The following is a 23,918-nucleotide window of genomic DNA, read 5'->3' as shown; positions in this document are numbered from 1 at the left end:
TATTTTAGATTTTTCCAATTGGTAGAGAACAGTATGTCCTTATGAGTGTCTTAGTTAGGGTTTCTATTGCTGTGAAGAGACACCATGACCATGACAACTCTTGTAAAGAAAACATTTGATTGGGGCTGACTTCGAGTTTCACAGGCTTAGTCCATTTTCATCATGACAGGACTTGGTGGCATGCAGACAGATATGGTGCTGCAGAAAGAGAGGACAGTGCTACATCTTGGTTCACGGCAGCAAAAGGACTCTGAGTTCCACACTGGGCAGAGCCAGAGTATCTCAGCCCTCCAAGCCCACCTCCACAGTGACACACTTCCTCCAAGGCCACCTCCACAGTGACACTTCCTCCAAGCCCACCTCCACAGTGACACACTTCCTCCAAGCCCACCTCCACAGTGACACTTCCTCCAAGCCCACCTCCACAGTGACACTTCCTCCAAGCCCACCTCCACAGTGACACTTCCTCCAAGCCCACCTCCACAGTGACACTTCCTCCAAGGCCACCTCCACAGTGACACACTTCCTCCAAGGCCACACCTCCACAGTGACACACTTCCTCCAAGGCCACACCTCCACAGTGACACACTTCCTCCAAGGCCATACCTCCTAACAGTGCCACTCCCTGTGGGGCAAGCACTCAAACACTTGAGTCTGTGGGGCCATTCCTATTCAAACCAGCACAAGGAGTGCCTGGATTTCCTGGGTACCTACTGTTACGTCCCTCTTTTTGTTCCTGATTTGCTTAATTTGGATATTCTTTCTCAGTCTTTCAGTTAGTTTCGGTTTGATTTTTCTCAAAGAACCAAGTTTCATTGACTCTCTGTATTGTTCTCTTTGTTTCTATTTTATTGATTCCAGCCCTCAGTTTAATGATTTCATGTCATCTATTCCTCTTGGGTGTTTGCTTCTTTTTGCTCTGGAGTCTAAGTTATTAGTATGAAATCTCTGACTTTTTTGGTGTCGGCACTATGACCTCTTAGAACTGACTTCGTTGTGTCTCATAAGTTTGGGTATTTTGTGTATTATTCATTTTCATTCCTTTTTTAGGAGGCCTTTCTTAATTTCTGTCTTGGCCCATTTTTTATTCAGTAGTAAGTTATTCTGTTTCCATGAGTTTGTAAGGTTTCTGCTGTTGTTGATAACCAGCTTAAATCTGTGGTGGTCAGGTAGGATGCAAGGTGTAACTTCAGTTTTCTTGTATCTGTTGAGACTTGCTTTATGTTCAAGTATGTGGTCAGTTTTGGAGAAAGTTCTATGAGTTCTGAGGAGAATATATATTCTTCTGTGTTTTAGGTAAAATGTTCTGTAAATATCTGTTAGGTCCATTTGGTTTATAACATCTGTTAGCTCCATTTCTGTAATTTTTGTCTGGATGACCTGTCTATTGGCAAGAGTGAGGTATTGAAGTCTCCCACTATTAGTGTGAGGGTCAATGTGATTTAAGCTATAGTGGTGTTTCTTTTATGAACTTGGGTGCTGTTGTGTTAGTACACAGATGTTAAGGATTGTAATGTCCTCCTGGTAGATACTTCCTTTGATCACTATGAAGTGTTTCCCCATCTCTTCTGATTAGTTTTGAAGTCTGTTTTGCCAGATATTACAGTGGTTACACTAGTTTGCTTCTTAGTTCTATTTGCTTGGAATATCTTTTTCCATCCTTTTATCCTGAGGTGATATCTGTCCTTGAAATTAAGATGTTTCTTGGATGCAGAGGAATGGATCCTGTTTTTGCCTCCTTGGTCAGTCTGTCTTTTTATTGATGAGAGATATCAATGGGCAATGTTTGCCGATTCCTATTATTTTGTTGTTGTTGGGTGTTTTTTTATTTTTTTGCTTTATTGCATTTTATTTTTTCAAATTTAAAAATGGGGATGTTCTGGGGGGGGTGGTTAAGTGGTCCACAGGAGGGAAAAGCAGGGTGTTCTACCAACTTCTGCATAGTCTTCTGGGAATGGGGCAGAGAGTGAAGAGAGGCTGTAACAGGTAGTTTGCTCCAGAGCTGGGGATGAGACTGAGGGGTTGGGTTTGGAGGAGAGGATGGAGAGAGATCTAAAGCTCACTTGTCTGCTTCGCTGGCCTACTTGCTTCTCTAGCAGGCTTGGTGAGCAGGTCCCCAGGGAAAGCCTGCTGGAGTTTGTGGCTGGGCTAACAGGAAAAGTAGGAAGATTTGGGAAGATCTGTGTGATCCACTGGAGATAGGGACAAAGAGGAGGGAGGGACCACAGTGGGTGGTTAGGTACAGAGTTAGGGATGAGACAGGACATGTACAAATGAGACCCATTTGTACATCCTTTATAGGAACATCCCCATTGGCTAGGTCGAGTTAATTTTATACATTGTAATTGTAACAGGGCTGCTCACTACTACTGCTTGAAAGAGTCTCAGGTTAGAGAAGGGACCTAGAAGGAGGTGACTTAACTCTACAGCAGGCTCAGAACTCAGTGTGGGCTCCCAGTCTCCAGGGACTCAGGGAAACAGAATTCCCCAGTGTTAGAGCAGCTAGGGCAGAGCACTGATACCATGTGGCCTAACTACAGCCAGTTGTGATTGACGTGAGAGTCGTTTCTCCACCCATCTTAGAGGGTATTCAAAAGAGATGATGAAAGACACATGAGTACAGGGGGCCGAGGCCCCCCCAACACCAGTCACTATGGGCTTACGGATTGTTTCATACAGGTGACGACTACGAAGGGTTTCAATGGCATTTTATTGAGCAGTCAGAATTCCCTTTACATCCTTTCTGTTGAGCAGTATCCGGGCAACCTGCTCATCCTGCTTCAGTTCATCAGTTGTGTTTAGGCACAAAGGTTTTAGTTTTATCTCAACACCAAGTTTTAAGTGCTTGAGGTTACTGCTACAGCAAGAAGATCTTGTTGAACCGTTTTCATCTCCTGTCAATACAAATTAACGTCCTTTCCTTAAATAGAGTTAGGTGTTTTTTGGTTGTAGAACTGGTTCCCATCATAAAACAACAGTGAGACACTCCACCTTTAGGGTTAGCACTAGACTGTCCAGTGTCACTGGCCTTTGCGGGGCACCACCAGCCCAGGCTCTGCCCACAGGGCCTCGGAGACAGTGGCATCGAGCTCTTTGGAATGTGGCATGCGGCCATGCTTACCTCATCGGCCACCACAGTGTCACTTTTGCTAACAGCAGCTGCCCCACAGGCCACACTAGGACTTTGGAGCTGTTTTACAAATTTTACACACAATAAGCTGTGGCACAATAATCATGCTATAACAACCACCCAGTGGAAATATAAAAACATTTACAGTTGATTATCATACAAAAATATGCGATTTCCATCATAAAGTAGTGTTAATAGTACCTGACCTCTTTGTAAGTTAACAAAAACTAAGTTCTTCAAGGAGTTGGAGTAAATGTGAGGGATGAAAATTACAAGGAAATAAATTATCAACCCCCAAGTACATTTAGCACAACTTACAGAAGTAGCAAAGCAGCTTAATGAAAATGGGGGGATTACTATCAGGCTCCAGTGGTGGCGTGGTCATGTCTCAGGGCCCGGGGCTGCTCTGCAGCCAGGGACTGGAGCATCCTCACTGCTGATAATGCTATTTCCGTAAGTCGACAATGGATGGGTGGAAACAGTAGGTTCGGCCATAAGAGCAGGACTCATTAAGCTGTCCTTGTTAGAACATGTGCTCTGTTAAACGCAGAGACTTATTAAACAGTCAGGAAAGGTTAAAAGTAGAACTGGCTAAGCCGCACATACACAGGCCAACCTATCTTGAGAAATTCTGTTTTAGAAAACCAAACAAATCAGCACTTTACTATAAAGTATTTTGAAATCCAAGGTGGTGACTTAAGACACTGCCATTGTCCATTAGGAAATAGCCACCTTTAAACGGGGAAAAGAAGCCCTCCACACATCAACACTTGGGAGCTTCTGAACTTGGCCTTGTAAAGCTGGCCAGGTTCTTAGCGTGGTTTGGAACAAGGGCTTCTCAGCTTCTTGGCATTGCCCCCCAAAGCCAGAAGGGGAGCATCTCTGTGTATTAAAATGGCAATAGTTGGGGAAGTCTTCCAGTCTGTGCATGTGTCCATCTTGTGGCCCCAGCAGTTATTTCTAAGGAGGAGTGCTGGCCTGTGTCAGCTTGTCAGCTGATGTGATCATGGGAGGCCAGAGCACTCCCAGCAGCCCATGGTGAGAGTGTGGCATGCTCTTGTCCTTGGACTGGGCACCCTTGGCCACAGCTGGAGCTGTGCATCTGCTGCCTAAACAGCTTTTAAGGGTTGTACTCCATAGACTGCAGGGTGACTTCCTGAGGGACAAAATTGTGGCTTTGAAAACTACTGGCTATTGGTGAGGCTTGTTGGCAAGAAGCTATTCCCGATACACAGTGTGGTCTAAATGCCCTAACTTTCAACAGTGGGATTCCACTTCCCTCTGTTATTCTTTGTTACTCTTAATGTCAAAGGCACTTCTAGGTTTAAATAGCTACAGTGAATGCTTTAAAGTTACAGTGCATTTAAAACTTAGTTGAATGGAATTAAAGCAAATTTGTGATTTTGAAACACAGTGATCTAAGGTCCTAAAGGAGGTGAACTAAAATAACGAAGTCTAACCCGGAACACAAACCCTCATTAGCTAAGTTCAATCAGAGAAACATATGGATGAGGCCTGTTGGGAGTTTTATCAGATGACCGGAAATGCATTAAAAACTAATTTATGAACTTCCCTATCCACCTTCTTTGGGGTGTAATCTGACTATCAGATAACCTTTAATGGGTGGTAGGAAATAGATGTTGACGAAATTCACATAGCAGAGAAACCTTCCTGTGATCTCCGGTGGGACGATGGGTGTGTGCTGCAAGTGATCCAAATGGGCCACACCCAAAGGACAGAGGACAAAACCCAGAAGTCACACTGCCCTTAGAATATCTGAAGGCAGCATGATTAAGCGCATTTTAAATATTAGTGCAAACTTCTTACATATAAAATGATGTTTTAAACACCTAGATTAGCAATTTCAGTTCAAAGGGAAAATGTACAGCTTCTCGCAGTATGTTCAGAAAATACTTCGGTTTAGTCTTCATTTGCTAGCGTCTCAGTAGATAACCATATTTTGGCCCCACTTAAAAATTTGCTTAACGGTGTCCCTAAGATGCTACGTCTACACAGATTTCCTACAGGAGAAAATGGAAATGAAGAGGAGAGGAACTCGGGTGTCCCCAGGGTGGCGTGTGGACCTGCAGCTCGGAAGTACATTCTGCTCTGGTCCAATTCTGCATAGCAGGCTTCCAGAGGGCCGCTCCGATGCTGCCTCAGCATCCTGCCTAGCATGTCCACCTCATCAGCCAGGAGAGAGAGCTTGTGGAAGGCCATGATGGAGCCCCCAAGGTTGATCTGTGCCTCAGGGACCCAGCGTAAGTAGCACAGTTTCCACAGTTTTATGTGTGTTCCGGAGAGACGTGGGAGGATGATGCCATGTAGGTTGGCTGGTCTGGAAAACCACTCTTTAAAATACTGTTCCGCTCCACTGTTCTGGCTGTCGGTGTGCTGAAGTGGGTCTGGCTTCAGTTTCAGTATTAGTGAGTTTCTCCTCGGAAGCAGTTCTTGGTCACTGATGATTCCATTCTTTAAGCATGACGGCATTCCTCTCAGTGTGGAGCTGTAACTTTTCTGCACAGAAGACAGACCTTGGCATTACTCTACTGGAGCACCCACTTTTCCAAAGGACTAGTGGTGCAATGTAACCAGCTAGGATTCACAGATGTTAGGAGGGGTTCCCCTTGAAGGACGTGGTCCTCCTTTCCCTGTGGGGCTGCTGGTCTTCTCTGGGACTAGCTTTTTGGATTGACTCTCCAAGGTTATTTCCATGTTAGGAGATTAGAAGGAAAGCAAGTACCATTTGCTTTAGTGCATGCTCATCAGACTGTGGAGGTAGGAAAAGAATCTATACCAGCCGATTTCTAGGAAGAATGGGCAGGCTTGTGAGAAGTCAGGCTCAGATCTGCCATCTGCCATCTCTTATGCTGACTATAAAAAAAGTCAAGCTATTATCACATCGGTTAAAAAAAGGAAGGCCTCTCAAAATCTGCACTAGCTGTTTCCCGGCAAAGTGCCTGTTTCTATCACTTGTAAAGACACCGTGTCTAAAGACACGTGGTACAGCACCAATGTGGGGATGGGGTCTCTACTGCTAATGGGCTGCTGTCTGCAGTTTACCTTTGAGCGCTTAAAAGACTTCCTGGAGCCATTCTGTACACAAGGAGTGCTCTTGCCAATGTAGAAGGGGTTGTGGAAAAGGGTCCGATCCTTTGCTGTGAACTGAAGAGCCCAGTCCCAGACCGAGGGGAATTTCAAGCCCTTTTCATCACCCAGCTGGATATTTTTGCTGATAGCAAACTCCTGTAAAGCAAAGCACACGTGTGAGAAGATACACACACCCCACCTTTCCTCCTGCCTCTACCCACAGGAGATTTTGTCACTAGAGCGCTCACGGGAGCAACAACTCTACCCTGAAAACAATGACGGTGTAAGCGAGAGAAACACGCTGCCTGTTCATCATGCTCCAGCCTCTGCACCAAGGAAGCTTTGCACTCTGGGCAATGAGGTGCTAACCGAAAAAAACACGTTATCACCAAAGTGGCCCTGCAAACCTTAGATGACTGTTGACATCCCTACTTTAGGCTTACAAACATAGAGTCCTAGGTTTACACAGCAGCACACGGAACAACGCAAACAAGTGTGTGACAGCGTGTCCTACCACAGAACAGAGATGGGCTCTGAAAACTAAGCAGTCACCTAGTGACGTAGAACAAGGACCCTCATCTGAGTGCAGCAGCAAGTTCCTATAAGACAGCTCCCAGGAAGAAATATGACCGGCTCTTATTGTCTATTTGGTAACTTTGAATCTTTTAACTTTCTATTTTAAAAGGCCAGGAATTTGTTTGAAATTAGAAAAAAAAAGGCAAAGTATAAATGTTCTGAAGAAAATGTAGAGCAATCAGGTTATATAACTGCATTACAGGCAGGGGAAGCTTGTAATCATTGAGAAATGGTTAAGTTCTCTGTGTGTGTGTGTGTGTGTGTGTGTGTGTGTGTGTGTGTGTGTACACACGTGTGTGTGCACAGTAGACAGACCTGTGCATGAGTCAGTGAAGGGGGAAGGTGGGGATGGCTGAGGGAGGCAAGAAAAGCCCAGAAGGGTGAGTTCCCAGTAAGGCGGGCACACAAATCATAAGGGGGTAAGATTGCAGGTGTGTAACTGGGAAGCCATTTATTTTATACTTTGAGAGCCTCTGGGCTTCAGTTTTACATTAGGAACTGTTAAATCTTTGTAGAAAAACATAGACTAAATCACACAAAATTTCCTTCTCAAACTGATTAATGTAAAACACTGTCTAGCACAGAAATATGAGTTTCTCTTGAGTCCTGAGTTCCCCAAGCAGCAATGCTGAGCAATCTTGCTGCCTCTGTGTTGAGGACTCTCATGTGAGACAAGACCAGCCTCCTCTCCTCTTGATACTGGTCTGCGGTGGTGGTGGTGTGTGTGTATGTGTGGGGTGTTGCACATCCCTCACCCCCACATTTCTCCAGAGTATGCTTGAGTACAAGCAGCAGGAAATATTAGTTAGAATAGAGGGGAGAGAAAATATAGAATAGCCCTGAGAGGGCCTGGATCCTAATCCATCAGCCTCCACTGTCTCTGCCCTAGAGTATTTAAAGGAATGCCAAAGGGTGGAGCAAAAGACCTCCCGCTAGCACAGCCAAGTGCAGACCATCTCAGACACCTGCACTCAGGCCCGTGGTCTAATCAGCCTCTATGTGGACCTGCTGGGTAAAGCCCTAGGAAACCTAAAAATGGGCTCCCACAATGGTCTCTCCCTAATCAATCAAGATCTGGTATTCTCTAGGATGCTACTCACTCCCAGCCAAAAACAGCCTGACTAGTGTTTTCTGCCTCTCATACCTGGACACATGCATGTGTCACAGTTGGTAATGTCACTATACACAACGAGACCAAAGACACCTCTTTTTTTTTTTTTTTTTTTTTAAACAAGGGTTTTTTTGTTGTTGTTTTGGTTTTTTTTTTTTTTTTTTTAGATTTATTTATTATGTATACAATGTTCTGTCTGCAGGCCAGAAGAGGGCACCATATCTCATTTACAGATGGTTGTGAGCCAGCATGTGGTTGCTGGGAATTGAACTCAGAACCTCAGGAAGAGCAGCCAGTGCTCTTAACCGCTGAGCCATCTCTCCAGCCTCCTTTTGTTTTGTTTTTAATTAAAATTTTCATGTATTTTATATACTGACCACAGTTTCCCCTCCCTTCTCTTCTCCCGTTCCCTCCCCCCACCTCCGATCTACCCCCTCCCTATCCACTCCTCCTCCATCTCCATTCAGAAAGAGGCAGGCCTCCCATGGGAATAAACAAAGCATGGCACATCAATTGAGGTAGGACCAAGCTCCTCCCCTGCATCAAGACTGGGTGAGGCATCCCTGCATGGGGAATAGGTCCCAAAAGCCAGCTCAAGTGCCAGGGACAGGTCCTGATCCCACCACTACAAGCCCCACAAACAGACCAAGCTACACAACTGTCACCCACAGGCAGAGGGCCTAGGTCGGTCCCATGCAGGCTCCCTAGCTGTTGGTGTCCAGAGTCCATGAGCTCCCACCAGCTCAGGTCAGCCGTCTCTGTGGGTTCCCCCATCATGATCTTGACACCCCTTGCTTGTACAATCCCTCATCCCTCTCTTCAGCTGGACTCCTGGAGCTCAGCCCAGGGCTTGGCTGTGGGTTTCTGCATCTGCTTCCATCAGTTACTGGATGAAGGTTTTCTGATGACAATTAGGGTAGTCACTAATCTGATTACAGGGGAAGGCCAGTTCAGGCACCCTCTCCACTACTGCTAGGAGTCTTAGCTGGGATCATCCTTGTGGGTTCCTAGGAATTTCCCTGGTACCAGGTTTCTCCCTAACCCCAAAATAGCCTTCCTATCAAGACATCCTTTTCATTACTCTCCCCCTCCATCCCACCCCCAACCCGCCCAACCCATCCCTCATGCTCCCATCCCCCATTCCCTCACCTCCTACCCCCAGTTTACCCAGGAGATCTCTTCTATTTCCCCTTCCCAGGGAGATCCATGAATTCTCTCCCTTGGGCCCTCCTTGTTACCTAGCCTCTCTGGGGCTGTGGACTGTAGCCTGGTTGTCCTTTATTTTATAGCCAGTATCCACTTATAAGTGAGTACATACCATGTTTGTCTTTCTGGATCTGGGTTAGCTCATTCAGAATGATATTTTCTAGTTCCATCCATTTGACTGCAAATTTCATGATGTCATTGTTTTTTACTGCTGGTTAGTACTCCATTGCCAAAAGCACTATTGTTAGATGATGGAACCACGCTGCAGATATGGGGCTGGGTTTACAAGCCTATTTCTGAGAGAACCATGGACCTTGCATTTTTCTAGACTGGGACAGAATTAAGAATTTTGCTCTGAGGCCACATTACCTAGATTGGGGCTCAGAGCTGAAACTGAAGGCCAGAGTGGATGATCCCTCAAAGCCTACAGGGGCTCCCCTCTGGCTTCCCTCCACAGTCACTGCAGCATTGCTGGGCTCTTCCCACCGTGCGTCCACATGGGGTGAGGCAAAGCAAGAAGGTTCACACCAGTGTGGGGAGGGGCTGGTCGCAAGCATGGCTCTACACTCTCAGTCCTCAGCTGGCTTCCTCTAGCTCTGTCCCCACAGAAGCAATCCCACCCACAATGGCTGCCATGTGACAGGAGGGACTCTGAGAGTATGCGTGGTTAACAGTGTCTACAGAGAACTCCAGTCTACCTTTGTGTCTAAACTTCCTGTTCCATGACTCCTTAAGAAACAGTTGAAATACAACTTTTATTGTACTGACTTATCAGGAAATAAATGTCTTCAGTTATTGACCAACAACTCAGATGTACAAGGAGTAACCAAAAAGCACAAGAGAGGCCAGCATGCAGGAAGCTGAGACTTAGGGACTGCCAGGTCAAGGCCTGTCTAAGTAACTGACAGACATCATCTCAAAATTGGAAGAAAAAATAAAAGATGTCAGAGGGGAGGTACGGAGCTAGGGCTATGTATAACTCAGTAGCATGCACAAGGCCCTATGTTTGATGCTCCACCAAAAATATCCAAAAGCATATTTAGGGTGGTTAAAGTAATCAATGTCCTTAGACATATTTATTTATAAGCAATTTACACAGGAATACAAAATGTTCATTAATAAAAATAAAATTAGATTTCTTAATGCATTCTGAAATTATTCTGAAAGGTTAATTTTAAGTCACATATTTTAAACATGCAATTAACTCTACTTCAATTATATTTCAAAGTTGTAAAAAAAGGGGGGCAGGGGAGACACTGGAGAGATGGCACAAAGCACTTGCTGTGCAAGCTTAGGACCAGAATTTGGATCCCAAGAACCCATGGAAACGCAGAGCAGGTATGGTGGCAACCTGTGATCCCAAAACTCAGGAGACATGCACAACTTCTGGGCCAAGTTGGCTAGCTAGAAAAGCCAGACCTGGCAGCTCCAGATTCGGTAAAAGACTTGCCTCAAGAAAACAGAGTGGACAGCACTGAGGAAGAGACCAGACATCAACTTCAGGCCTTCACATTCACATATACCGGCACATACCTGAGGACATGCAGACCTACATACTACACACAAAATGCACATGCACATACATACAAACAGTAGCATGTCACTTACGGTGCTCTGCTTCACCCGCTGATGAGGAGAATTGAACAGGAAGGTGCCGAACAGTGAGATCCGGGTACTATCACACAGCACTGCTAAGTATGTCTCGGAGAATTCGAAGGCCGCTGGATATTGCTCTAACAGCTGCCACGTGGTGTCCAAGAACAGCAAGAATAAAGGAGACTGGCAAACAGACAGACAAAGAGGTTATTTGATGCTTCCCTCCGGTTGGCACATGTATTCCTAGATTTATTAGTGGAACTGAAGAGGATAACATGAAAACATCTAACCCTCAAGCACTTGGCTGAGCTGAGGCCATGTGGACAGATTAGACCTATTTATGTCAAGACATACACTTAACGGAAAAAAAAAGTGCTGGGAGGTGGTGGCGCAGGCCTTTAATCCCAGCACTCAGGAGGCAGAGGCGGGTGGAATCTCTGAGTTTGAGGACAGCCTGGTCTACAAAGGGAATTCCAGGACAGCCAGGGCTACACAGAGAAACTCTGTTTCAAAAAATAAAATGAAACAAAAAAGTACATCTTCCTGATTAGCAAGGGTAGTAATAGCAAACAAATGAGTATCGAGCCCTATACGAATGTGGAGAAGCAAACAACGCATTTAAACATCCTGCAAGTGGATCTACAGAGCAACACAGAGCCACCAGCCAAGCCCTGTAACTTCTGGTTGACCAGCACGGTCACGAAACAACTGCCATCATCAGCCCTAGATGGAGTGCCTCTGGGAAGCAGCTACTGCCTGCTCCTTTGCATTCACTACCACTAGTCAATGGTGCTTTCTGAACCAACACTGGACAGAGCCAACCTGGCTGCCAGGCCTCGGAAGCATTGCAGGGCCTTCTGAAGCTGAACAGGAAGCCACACAGGTGTTACAAAGATGTTCCTCTCAAAATCTGGGTTCCTAACTGCTACAGCCTATGTTCAGGAAATGTGAAACTCCAAAGATAATTTTAGTCAGCTAGGACACTCTTAGCATTTAATTCTATACAACAGGGGGATTGCATAATGGCATTTCCATACATGTGTATGTTGATTGTTACCATCTGCCCTCTTACACTTACACCCCCTATTCCCTGGTGGTTCTTCTCCTCACAAAAGAAAACATGTCATCCTGTCATGACCTCCAGTTGCCCCTCAGTCCCTCCCTTTTTACGGTACAGTACTATGTCTTGTAGACATACACTGGATTTTTCTTACCATTCCGTTGGGATGATGGGCATCTAAGCTGACTTCACAGTGAATATGTATGTGACCTTTGACCCTCCTGGCAAGGAGTGGTATAGCTGGGTTATAAGGTAGTTTATTTTAGATTTTTAGGAACCTTGTGGTAGTTTGAATGTAGTTGGCCCCCATAATCTCATAGGGAGTGGCTCTATTAGGAGGTGTGGCTCTGTTGGAGTGGAGTAGGTGTGGCCTTGCTGGAGGAAGTGTGTCACGGTGGGGGTGGGCTTTGAGGTTTCCTATGCTCGGGATACTGCCCAGAATGTCAGTCAACTTCCTGTTGCCTGTAAGATGTAGCACTCTCAGCTCCAGCACCAATCTGCCTGCATGCTGCCATGCTCCCCATCATGATGACGATGGACTGAACCTCTGAAACTGTAAGTGAGCCTCCCCAATTCTATCTTTTCATTTATAAGAGTTGCTGTGGTCATGGTGTCTCTTCACAGCAATAGAAAACCCTAACTAACTAACTAACAAAGACAGACCTCCATACTGATTGAGGGCTTCACTCGTTTATGTTCTGCCGGCACTACATAAGAGTTACCTCTACCCTCATCCACACAGCACTGACGGTTTGCCTGGGCCTGGACTTCCTGCAGGCTTTCCTCTAGTGGCTCCAATGTTTTATGTCCCACATTATGAGGCCTTTGATTCATTCTGAATTGATTTTTTTACAGGCAGAGGTAGGAATCAAGTTCCAGTCTTCTAAATGTCGATAATCTGGTTTTCCTGGCAACCACTTATTAAAGAGACTGTCTTTTCTCCCATGTATGTTTTTAGTATGTAGCTGCCATTGCAGGGACTTCTCTCTTAGCGAACTCTTTCTTTCCTATTGGTCTGCACGTCCTTTTGTGCCAGCCCACTGCTGGCTCCGTTACCTTCGTTCTACAGTATGATTTGAAGTTGGGTAGCATGGTACCACTGGCATTGCTTCTTCTGGTTTGTTTTGTTTTGTTTTTCATTTGTTAAGAAGGCTATGTCCTAAAATAGGATCTATTTTGGAAAAAGTTCCATGGGCTGCTGAGAAAATCCTGCAGCTGTTAGGTAGAATACCCTGTAGATGTCTATTAAATATATTTGCTTTGTAATGCAGTTTAACTCTGCTGGTTTTGTTTTTATTCTTCTGAATGACTGTGAATTGGAAGAGTCTAGTCCACGGTGGAAAAAGCATGGTAGCAGATACGTTGTGACAGTGGTGGCAGCCACTAGCTCACAAGTACGTGGATCAGGAAGCAGGAAACAGATAGGATGTGGTGCCAGGCTATGACTCACAGAGCCCAGCACTAGCAAGTCCCTTCCTATAGTGAGGCTCCACCTAAAGATCCCAAAGCCTCCCAAAACAGCTATACAGCTGGACCAAGTGTCCAACTATATGAGCCTATGGGAAACATTCACATCCAAACCACAACATTGCCAATGGGCCCCATAGGTTCATGGCCAGCTCAGTCAGAATGCATTTAGTCCAGCTCCCTAAGTCCCCTAGTCTCACAGCTTTAACATATTTCAAAATTTAAAGCCCAGTCTCTTCTGAGAGTCAGTAAACTTGTACTGGTGACCCCATACAAAATTAGAGAATAAGTTACCTCCAACATAGACTGGTACAGAGTAACATTCCCACTCAAAAGACAGGAATGGAACAAAGCAAAAAAAAACAAAACAAAATACCAAAGCAAGGTTGAAAGCCAGCAGGGTAAACTCCAAACCCGTGGCTCTCCACCTGGCTGGTCACCTGTGCTCAGATGGGAGTTTATAGCCCTGCCTCCAAGTCTAGTCCCTCTGACACACATGGTCTCTCCCTTGGGTCACTTCCTGCAGCTTGTTGGCATCTCCAATATTTTGGGATCCCCACTGCAACTTAGGTTTCACCCTCACAGCTTCAGGCATAGCACATCTGGGTGTCCACACAGGAAATCTAATGGGTTCATCAAAAAAAACTGATATAAACCTCCATGTAATAGTTCACCTCCACTCTTGCATTTTTCATGCCTGTAAAACTATCACCATGTGGGCTACACCAAGTTCACTAACAGCTCAAGGTGTAGCTTGAGTCCCTTTGAGCAGAACTGTAAGTTAGGTACTTTGGCCACACTTTTGAGTACTTGGCCACTGAACCTAGGAAAGCACTTTGCTGGCTGCCATTTGCTCTGTCCTTTGGAATGAATTTGCACTAGGTGAGGCCCTTTCCCCAGAGCACCTTTCTTACTGGTTTTTAAAGTTCAGGGTTTCTCCTTCACGACATTAATCGTTTAAGAATCGCAGCCATTCTGCAGTGACCTCTCACCAACTTTAATCTGGTTCATGCTCTTTTCCTCATCGTGTTGCACATTTCTGTGCACAACTGTAACTAGATCCACACTCCTTCCCTTGCCGGAAGTACGCTTCAACACCTTCCTGCTCCACTTCGGCCCTCTCTCACTGCAAATCTGGGTAAACAAAGTGAACAACAATGACCAGTCTGCAGCATGAATAGTCTGCTGTATGGAATCTCCTCTGCCAAACCAATTAGCCCATGACTCTTGAGTTCTGCCTTACTCATGTTTTCAGGACCTGAGCGGAGCACAGCTAGACCGACAGACTAGTACATGAACAGCTTCCAGTCCTTTAGAAATCCTCTGAGCATGTCTTCTTCACTCTCCATGTTTCTACACTTTTCTTGTCTCTCCGCTCACACTAGAATGGCCCATGGCACTGTGTTTAGAGAGTTCTAGGGCTATGTTACTCTTCTAAGTTCCTTCAGAACACCAGTTCCAATGGCCTGTAAATTGCCAGGTTCATGCCAGCAATGGCTCCACTTACTGCTACCAAATCTCTGTTTCTTAGTTTTCTCACTGCTGTAACCAAATACTAGAAGCAACCCATGGGAGATTTATTTTGGTTGGCGGTTTGAAGGGATAAAATCCATTATGGTGAGGAAGATGCCATGGGGTGGATGGCTCTTCAGTAGCAGAAGCTTGGCAGTGGCTTGTCCATGGACCACGAAGTGGAGGGCAAGAGGTAGGCTTAGGTTATGAACCCTAAGCCCTACCCTAGTGAAGACCCACCTCCTAAAGGTTCCATAAAAAGCCAAACAAACAAAAAAACTTGTCGCGTCCGGGGACCAAGTGTTCAAATGGACAAACCCACAAGGGGCATTGTTATATTCATGCTGTAACAAAGGTGTATCGATGCCATCCATGATTGTTGTACTGGGGTCAGCTTTATGTCCAGGAATGTTTCCAGCATCTGATGCAGCTATGTTTATAACTGTTAAGGATTTTGATGAACTGTTTCATTTATTAATGAATAACCTTACATCTTCTACTAATTCTGAAGTCTGCTTTGTTGGATGTGAATATAGCTACTCCTGCTTACTTAAAGATTTCATTTGCTTGAAATAACTTTGTCTACGCTTTCACTTTCGGACTGTATCTTATCTTCGCCAGTGAGGTATGTTTATTGCAGGCAGCAAATACTTGGGTCTTGGTTTTCAATCCAACACTTTTGACAGTCTGCTTCTTTCAGTTAGTGATTTGAAATCATTAAGGTTTGGAGTTACTATTCAAAACTATAAACTAACTCCTGTCATCTGCTGTAATTCTTGATTCATTCTCCATGTGCTTATCAAATCTTCTAGTGAGACTTATTATTTCCTGGTGCGTTTCTCTTCCTCTTCTATGTGGAGGAATCTATCTATTCAGTACTCTTCAGGGACTGCTTAATGACTTTTAGCTTATGATCTTTATTTCTTTGATTATGAAGCATAATTTTGCTGGTAACAATAACCTAGCTTGGTGGTTTGGGGTTTGTTTTTTGTTTTTCTTTCAGGATCATTTTACGCCTGCCTAGACTTCAGGGTTTCTGCTATTATGAGGGGTTTGCTTTTCTCTGAGACTTGACATTTCTGTCCTGCAGCCTTCAATAGTTTCTTATTTTTCTGTGCATTTAGTGTTTTAAAATATATTATGATGGCCCTATAGTGAAGACTCAGTGATTAAGAGAATTTGTTGTTTGTGCTGGTTAGTTTTTCTCAACCTGGAAGAAACTTGAGTCACCTGGGACTGACACACTCTCTCTCTCTCTCTCTCTCTTTCTCTCTCTCTCTCTCTCTCTCTCTCTCTCTCTCTCTCTCTCTCTCACACACACACACACACACACACACACACACACACACACACACGCTTAAAAAATGTCTAGTAAGGCAGTAAGACTGGTTACCTCTTTCTCTGATCTCTTCAAGTGGTTGCATCTGTCTAGGAACTGATATCCTACCATGACCCACTCCTTCTGTATCAGACTCTGAAATCCAGTGATTGTCCTGAAATATGGATCCATCATCACTTGAACAAGGGAAGCTACCAGACAACTCAAGTCTCTTCCCTCCTCCTCTGTAATGAAATAGAAAGAAAATGATGACCAAGAGAAATTCTGACTGTAAGTCAGATAAAACAACATTATATACTTAAATTGCCTTCAGGATAGTCTATGTAAAAGAATTTTAGTGGATTCCAGCAGCTCTCAAATATGATAATTTTTATATAATTCATGTTCTATTTTTAACTGGAGATCTATATAAACCAAAGGAAGTATTAAAGCAAGTCATCAGTGAGTAAAACCAATTACATTACTTTATCTTAATTCACTGCATTACACTAAGATGTTGGGACACACTGAAGCATTGACTATGGATGATGGACTTTCAGGTGCCACTATTTGCCAATGCAGTTCATTGCTCACATTCCCTACATCTCAATAGTTTGTGGTACAACATCTTTCTAGAATACATTCTAGTACTGTTTGGTCAAGGATATTAAATAAAACACAATATTTCCACAGGCATCTTACTTCATATGTCAATGACTCAGAAGTGAGCAATGGAATGAAATTGTCCCCATCACATGAAAAGGTGGCAAGCATTTCCTTCCCATACTTTAGAGTTATTTTCCTTTTCTTTTCAGATTTTTGCTTTTTAAGATAAGGTCTCACTGTACCATACTGGCCTCAGACTTTCAATGAAGCCAAAGGGTGCCAATGGTCCTATCTCTGCATCCCAAGTGCTAATATCACAGTTGTGCATCTTTTCAATAAGTCTAGAATTACCTTACTATCAAAATCAGGCAAAATGATAAAAAAAAAATGATTAACTGATAGCCTTTGCAATTCTAGATGTAATAGTCATTAATAAAATATTAATATAACAAATTACTATGAAAATTTAGGAATAATTCCCTGGAATACAGGATTGCTTTAGCATTTGACAAAGTAAAGATAGCATATTAATAAAACAAAAGTCAATAATAATATCATCTGGAGGCAAACTAGCATCTGACATACTTAGAAAACTAGGAATTAATGGGAACCTTATCAGAGGCATCTCCAAAACTCCTACAACTAATATCCTCCTTAATAGTAAAAGAATGAATGCTTTTTCCCTAAAATTAGGAATGAGACAAGGATGTCTGCTCTCAATACTTCTACAGCACACTGTATAAGAGGCTTGAGTCAAAACAATTAGGCAAGAAAAAGAAACACCAACAGCACCAAAAGGATTAAAAACTGTAGTTGTCAACAGTGTAATCCCCTTATATTAAAGACCAAGGATGAAGGGTAGATGGCTCAGTTAGTATAATCCCTGTATATTAAAGACCAAGGATAAAGGGTAGATGGCTCAATGTTTGTCATGCAAGCATGAGGAATTGAGTTCAGATCCACAGCACCCACATGAAAAGCCTATAAGCCCAATGCAGGGTAGGTAGAAAGAGTTGGATCCCTGAAGCTCACTGGCTAACCAGCCCAGCCAAATCTAAGAGCTCCAGGTTCAATGAAAGACACTATGTCAAAAGATGAGGTGGAGAGTGAATGAAAATAACATCTAATATTGATCTCTGGCCTCCACACACATGAATACACATGGACATATACATACATACACCACACAAACACAAGAAAAAAAATTAAGGAATCCAGAAAATAACCACTAGAATAAATGAGTAAGAGCACAAAAACTCAATATACAACAACAAGTATACAATAAGCCTGGAAATGAAGTTAAGAAAACACTAGCCACAGAAACATCTAAGAATGCCTTAAATGTACTCAAGAGATTTAATACATCAATGTAAACTGTAGAGCCTGTAACCATTGCTGACAAATGAAGGAAGACCGGAATAAATAGGGAGACATTCACTTCAGTTTCGCCAATTCCATACAGATAGTTTTCTCCTTAACTGATCCATGGATTCAACATACTCATGTAAACATTCCAGTGGACCTTTTTGTTTTGAACCCTAGAAAATTACATAGAAATATAAATAACCTAGAATAGCCAGATCAATTTCAAAGATCAAGCTGTATAGTTCAGTGTCTCAGTTTTAAAGCTTACTGAAGAACTACAGCTTCAAGACACTGTGGTAGTAGTGTGAAGAATTGATATAAGCTCAATGCAATAAAATAGGAAAAATAAACTTTTGGCATTTATGAGTGATTTTTCATAAAAGCACCAAGGCAATTTAATAATGAAAGTCTTTTCAGTAAATGGTACTGGGACTATTTAATATCCACATACAAAAGAGATAATTCAGCTTCTTAACCTTATCTATCTATCTATCTATCTATCTATCTATCTATCTATCTAAACCTCTTACCTTCTCTGTCTCTCTGCTTCTGTCTCTGTCTCTCTCTGTCTCTCTCTCTCTCACACACACAGACATACACACACAAATTCATTCAAAATAAACCAAAGACCTAAATTCTAAGAGCTAAACCTATAAAAGTTCTATAAAACAAAAACACAGGGAAATGTCCCTGTGACCTTGAGTTAGGCAAATAGTCCTTAAATATGATATAAAAACATGATCTATAAAAATAGATAAGTTATACTTCAAAACTTTTAAATTAATGTTTCAAAAGTCAAAAAGATGGACCGACAGGACACAATAAGAGAAAGTAGCAATCATGTAGGATTAAAGGAGCTTGTACCCAGAACACACAGAAGTCTTAGAACTGGACAGAAAGACGAAATGTGTTGGAGAAATGTAAACAAAAATCTACTACCACTTCAGCTGCTCCGGAGTGATCATAAGACAGACAATGGTGCTGGTGAGGATGGAGATGAATCAGCATCCTAATCTGTGCTGAAAATGTGGTCCAACCGTAACTAGTTCGGCAGAAATGAAGATATTCTAAAGAGACACATGTGTGTCTCTCGATCTGACTATCAGACCATTGAAACAATGGACCCCAAGGAAATGGGAATTCCCTAGGAATCTTAAGCTAGGAAAAGGAAAGGTGCTATCAGAGGGCGAGCTTGATTCCCAGGAAGAGACTTCACACAGTTCTAACACTTGTCAGACACCTTACTGGATGAGACTGAAGCCCAGGCAGTGATGGGTCAGTGCTGGGTGGAACCACACCTCAACGGGGACTGCTTAGATGTGCACATCCTTGGCCCTCTATTTAACTCTGACCTCACATTAGGACCCAGTCAGATGGACTTGAGGGGTCACTGGATCTCTTTGTCCCTCTTCCTGATGTGGTCACACTAAGTCCCCTCTTCCTGCTTCCCACTTTCAATTTGACTCTTTATTGGCTCGTTGAGGATGGGTGGCTGGACCTCACTTGGGGCACAAATTGTGATCCCCAAGTCCAATAACTCCAAAGCATGGTTTGGCTGTACCTTGTAAGATGGAAATGGACATGCCACATAACCCAGCAACTTAAAATCATGTCTTCCAAAACATTTGTGTGAATATTCACAGCAGCACACTCTGTGACAGCTCCCATATGGGAACAACCTAATGTCCAACAACAGGTAAATAAACTGATTTACAAACAATGGGATACAACTTTTAAAAATACATATGACATGTATGAACCTTATAAACACTATGGTAAATGAAAGACACCATAGACAAAAGACCACATACCATGTGACTCCAATTACATGAACTACCTAGAAAAGGCATATCTATAGAGACAGAAAGTAGCCTAGTGAGTTGGTGCTAAGACACAGGCAGATCTCTATGAGTTCAAGACCAGCCTGGTCTACACAGCAAGTTCCAAGACAGCCAGGACTGCATAGCAAGACCCTGTCTCAACTTCCTATCCGCCCCCTCTCCCCCAGAAAAAAACCCTTTTGGGGTGATGAAAATTTTCTAACACTTAACTCTTGGGGACTGGGGAGATGGCTCAGTGGGCAAAGAGCTTGCTCTATAGACCTGGTGATGTGAGTTCAGATCACTGGAACCCAAGTAACTGAAACCCAGGTCATTGGAACCCAAGTAAAAGCCAATAAATACAGTAGTACAAGCCCCAGCCCCCCTGCTTGGAGCCGAGTCAGAGACAGGAGGGCTCAGAAGTCTGCAGGCTAGCACTCCTGCTTACACAGCAAAGAATAAGGGGAGAACTGTCCAAGGTGAAAGGCAAGGCCAACACTCGAGGTTGTCCTCCGATCTCCATGTGGGTGACATTGCGTGTGTGTGATCACAATCACACACACAAAACCTAGGCTCTCTATTTACTAACTTATCAGTATACTCGATGTGCATCATACCTCAACTAATGGTTTCAAAAGTCACACGTTAAAAGTGTTAGTGAAACAGGTTCAGTACTTCTAAAACCTTTTGTACACAGAGAAACTGGGGCTCAATCCCAATAAGATGAGAACACTCACTGTTAAAGAGGAGGGATGGGAAACTGCGGCCGGGATATAAAATAAATGAAAAAACTTCATTAATTTTAAAAAAGAGAAGAAAATTATTGGCTATTTCTTCTGAATTCTTGATCTCAAATTATTTTCTTAGGCTCACAATTTAGTATGAGTCAGTAAGCATTTAAGCTAAAACAAATTTGCCTGAAATAGAAAAACGGCAAGATTTTTGGGATGCCTTGCCCAAATTAGCATCAAGTATCAGTCCAGTCAGGGATGGACTCGCCGCCCAGCAGCACTGTGGAAGAGCAGACAGCTCAGGTGGATGTGAATTACACTATCTATCACAGATGCCGGCGACAGGGCTGCAGTGGTATTCTCAGGAACTGTTTCAGTTACCTTGCAGGACTACAGAGAGACGCTGGCTTTCCAATATGTACACAAGTTCTGCTGAGTGCTGAAGGAAAGCTCTGGAAAGAAGGGAAAACACTGTTAGATATCACATTTCTACCATGTACACATGCCTTTCTCTGCCAAGACATCCTGTCCACCTGCAAAAATACATTTTAAATGTTTAAAATCAAGCAAAACTCATCATCTGCTATATATACACATACTTTCAACTTTTTTATGAATTTCTCTGGTATTAACAGGAATGATTCTTTAGGGAATAATAACAGGGAAATTCATCAATTGTATATTTAAAAAAAGAGGCTGAGGGCTAGAGAGATGGCTCAAGGGTTAAGAGCACTGGCTGCTCTTCCCGAGGTCCTGAGTTCAATTCCCAGCAACCACACATGGTGACTCACAACCATCTGTAATTTGATCTGGTGCCCTCTTCTGGTGTGTAGGCAGAATACTGTATACATAATAAAAAATAAATAAATCTTAAAAAAAAAAACTTCTTAAAAAAGCCAGGTGGTGGTGGTGCATGCCTTTAATCCCAGCACTCGGGAGGCAGAGCCAGGTGGATCTCTGTGAGTTTGAGGCCAGCCTGGTCTACGGAGCGACATCCAGGAAAGGCGCAAAGCTACACAGAGAAACCCTGTCTCGAAAAACCAAAAATAAAATAAAATAAAATAAAATAAAATAAAATAAAAATCAGTAAATCATTAAAAATTTTAAAAAGAGGCTGGTTTAAATAACATTCAAGTAGTGGTTGTCAGAGGGAATGGATGGGGGAGTTTGGGGAGAAGGCAGAACTATACTAGGTACTAATGAGGCCTACAGATTACAGCAATGGTGATTATCTGGTTTGGATGCTGCACTCCAGTTAGACAGGATGTTACCCTGAGGGAGGCTAGGTAAAGGGCACATGGCTCTCTGCACTATCTTTTACTTCCTGTGAGCTTATAATTATTTCAAAATAGAGTTGAAAAGTCGACAGACCTGACATATTCTAACCACCGAGTATTTTCCAGTGAAGACAACCATTTCTCCTCAGTTTCTTCAAAAGGCTCTGTAGTACACACATAACACCGTTAAGTTCCATAAGTTTAGTCTTACATAGTCAACACAAGAGCTAAGCAATGTCCGACACATGTTTAACAATTAGCTTTGACACATGTTTACTTCAGCAAACACTTAGAAAGGCATGTTCTGATTCTTGACTGTTTTTAAGACTATCTTGCCACAAAGCAGACAGGACTCAAAACTCGGGGCCCTCTTGCTTCACCCTCTCAAAAGCTGGGGTCACAGCTCTGGCCACTGTACTAACGTGACATGTTACAGTTCTATAAGAAAGCAGAAGAAAACATTCCCCTAGGTCCCGTCTTCTACCTTCTGGCCTTTTTGTGGAAATCCTGGCAAGTACAGCTCACAGTGTCCTGAGAGCTGGTAACTCCTGGCTCCCCAGAAAGCGATCCTGAGACCAGGGCCACTTTACAGCATTGCTGCTCCAGGTGTCCCACCCTCCCACCTCTCTGCTGCCAGTGTCCCCTGTGTGCACAGAGCCCTGGAGTCCAACACTGCCCTGCCCAGGGTGCACACGGCCATTCAGGGCCCCACTCTTGCTAAGTTCCCCTACACTAACAATGCTGACGCACCATCCACAACCTGCCACAAAGCCCTTCTCCCCGTGCTCAGGAGACACTGGGTTTCTCTCCAAGAGGACCCACTCTACTCCAAAGATGCTTTCATAAGACATCCTGCCCAGAGCAGTGCAACCACATATCTACTTTTATTAGAGCTAAGTTACACAGACAACATGCTAAGCTGAGGCGCAAATCTAGGCATGTGCACTGAAATTTCAGGAAGCTCTGTCTTCAGCAAATGCTTCTTTAAGGTGGTCTACATCTTTCATGACTTGGGGGACATTTAGCAGGTTTGTTGTTGTTGTCGTTTTTTTCTCTACAAAACCAAAAGAGGTTTAGACTTCATTTTCTAGAGGTTGAGTCTCTCCTTAGATGTCTCTACTGTATTTTAAAGGAACATCACTTTCCCCGATAGTTCCCACATAATTCTTTCTTCCCATTCATTATATGCATGCACAAAATAAAAATGTCATTACCATTTACACACAGTTGCTTAAGTTTTACAAATGCCGCTTGTATTTCTTGGATATTGGGCAAGGTCTTATCCAAGTCTGACTTGTAAACATCACTTCTCTGTGGATGACTTTTAGTTATTGCATTGCAGATCCTAGTAAAAACAAAGTATTTAGTATTTGTTCATCCATTTCAAGATGGAACACTTACATTCACAAGTATTTTATACTTCCTAGCTAATTACACAATGGTGCCACCCTATGGGGCCTAGTGAGGAAGACAGGCAGTAGTCGAACTGCCATCACATATAAATCAAATGGGAAACTGTGAAGGAAAAGCAGAGAATGCCCGACAGTGGGGCCTGAACCCCTTATAAGGTGCCTCAGAACTGAGATGGATGAGGGTCAAGTCAGTGTGTCACCCAGTGTTCATGGAGGAGCATGAAGAGAGTGGCCCAGGAGGGAAGAGTCCTGTTGAACGTCTCTCAGGACAGTGAAAAGACTGGATAATTTTCAGGTGTCGGAGCCCATGAAATGCACCACAGAAAGAGCCAATGACAGCACTGGTAACACACTAGGGGGAAGACTAGGGAGGCAATATGTGGGTTCATAAGATGTCTCAAGCACTAAGTGTCAGAATCCTGAGGGGCTACAGAGGAAGAAAGGAAAGGAGGAGGAAGGCATCAGTCTAGGGTGGCCATATCCTTGAGTTTAGCTTTAGATATAAAGTTTAAAGGGCCTTGAAGATGTCCACATGGAAGTCGTCAAGCTAGAGATAATATTAATGTGTTAGTTACTCAAACCACGGCCCTCGGTGACCTTTCGTAGACAGGATCACAGGTCGGGAGGAAGGGGCCTTAGAC

The 23,918-nt window shown here is 43.5% G+C and overlaps 1 protein-coding gene across 1 annotated transcript in view; it reads right to left on the bottom strand.

Moving 5' to 3' along the window:
* Positions 1-2,691: 2,691 nt before the first annotated feature.
* The window catches only part of Mtmr10 (myotubularin related protein 10), a 52,883-nt gene continuing 31,656 nt past the window's right edge, over positions 2,692-23,918 (bottom strand). The window contains exons 10-16 of the mRNA XM_036188050.1: positions 23,080-23,210; positions 21,960-22,029; positions 20,970-21,040; positions 16,142-16,311; positions 10,722-10,892; positions 6,194-6,376; positions 2,692-5,647 (exon numbers count right to left, since the gene is read on the bottom strand). Of these exons, the coding sequence (XP_036043943.1) occupies positions 5,051-5,647; positions 6,194-6,376; positions 10,722-10,892; positions 16,142-16,311; positions 20,970-21,040; positions 21,960-22,029; positions 23,080-23,210 (1,393 nt within the window). The 3' untranslated portion in view covers positions 2,692-5,050. The remainder of the gene's footprint in view (positions 5,648-6,193; positions 6,377-10,721; positions 10,893-16,141; positions 16,312-20,969; positions 21,041-21,959; positions 22,030-23,079; positions 23,211-23,918) is intronic.

Source organism: Onychomys torridus, chromosome 1, assembly GCF_903995425.1.
Source record: "Onychomys torridus chromosome 1, mOncTor1.1, whole genome shotgun sequence".
In the NCBI taxonomy this organism is placed as follows: domain Eukaryota; kingdom Metazoa; phylum Chordata; class Mammalia; order Rodentia; family Cricetidae; genus Onychomys; species Onychomys torridus.
This window is presented reverse-complemented; position numbering and strand designations above follow the sequence as displayed.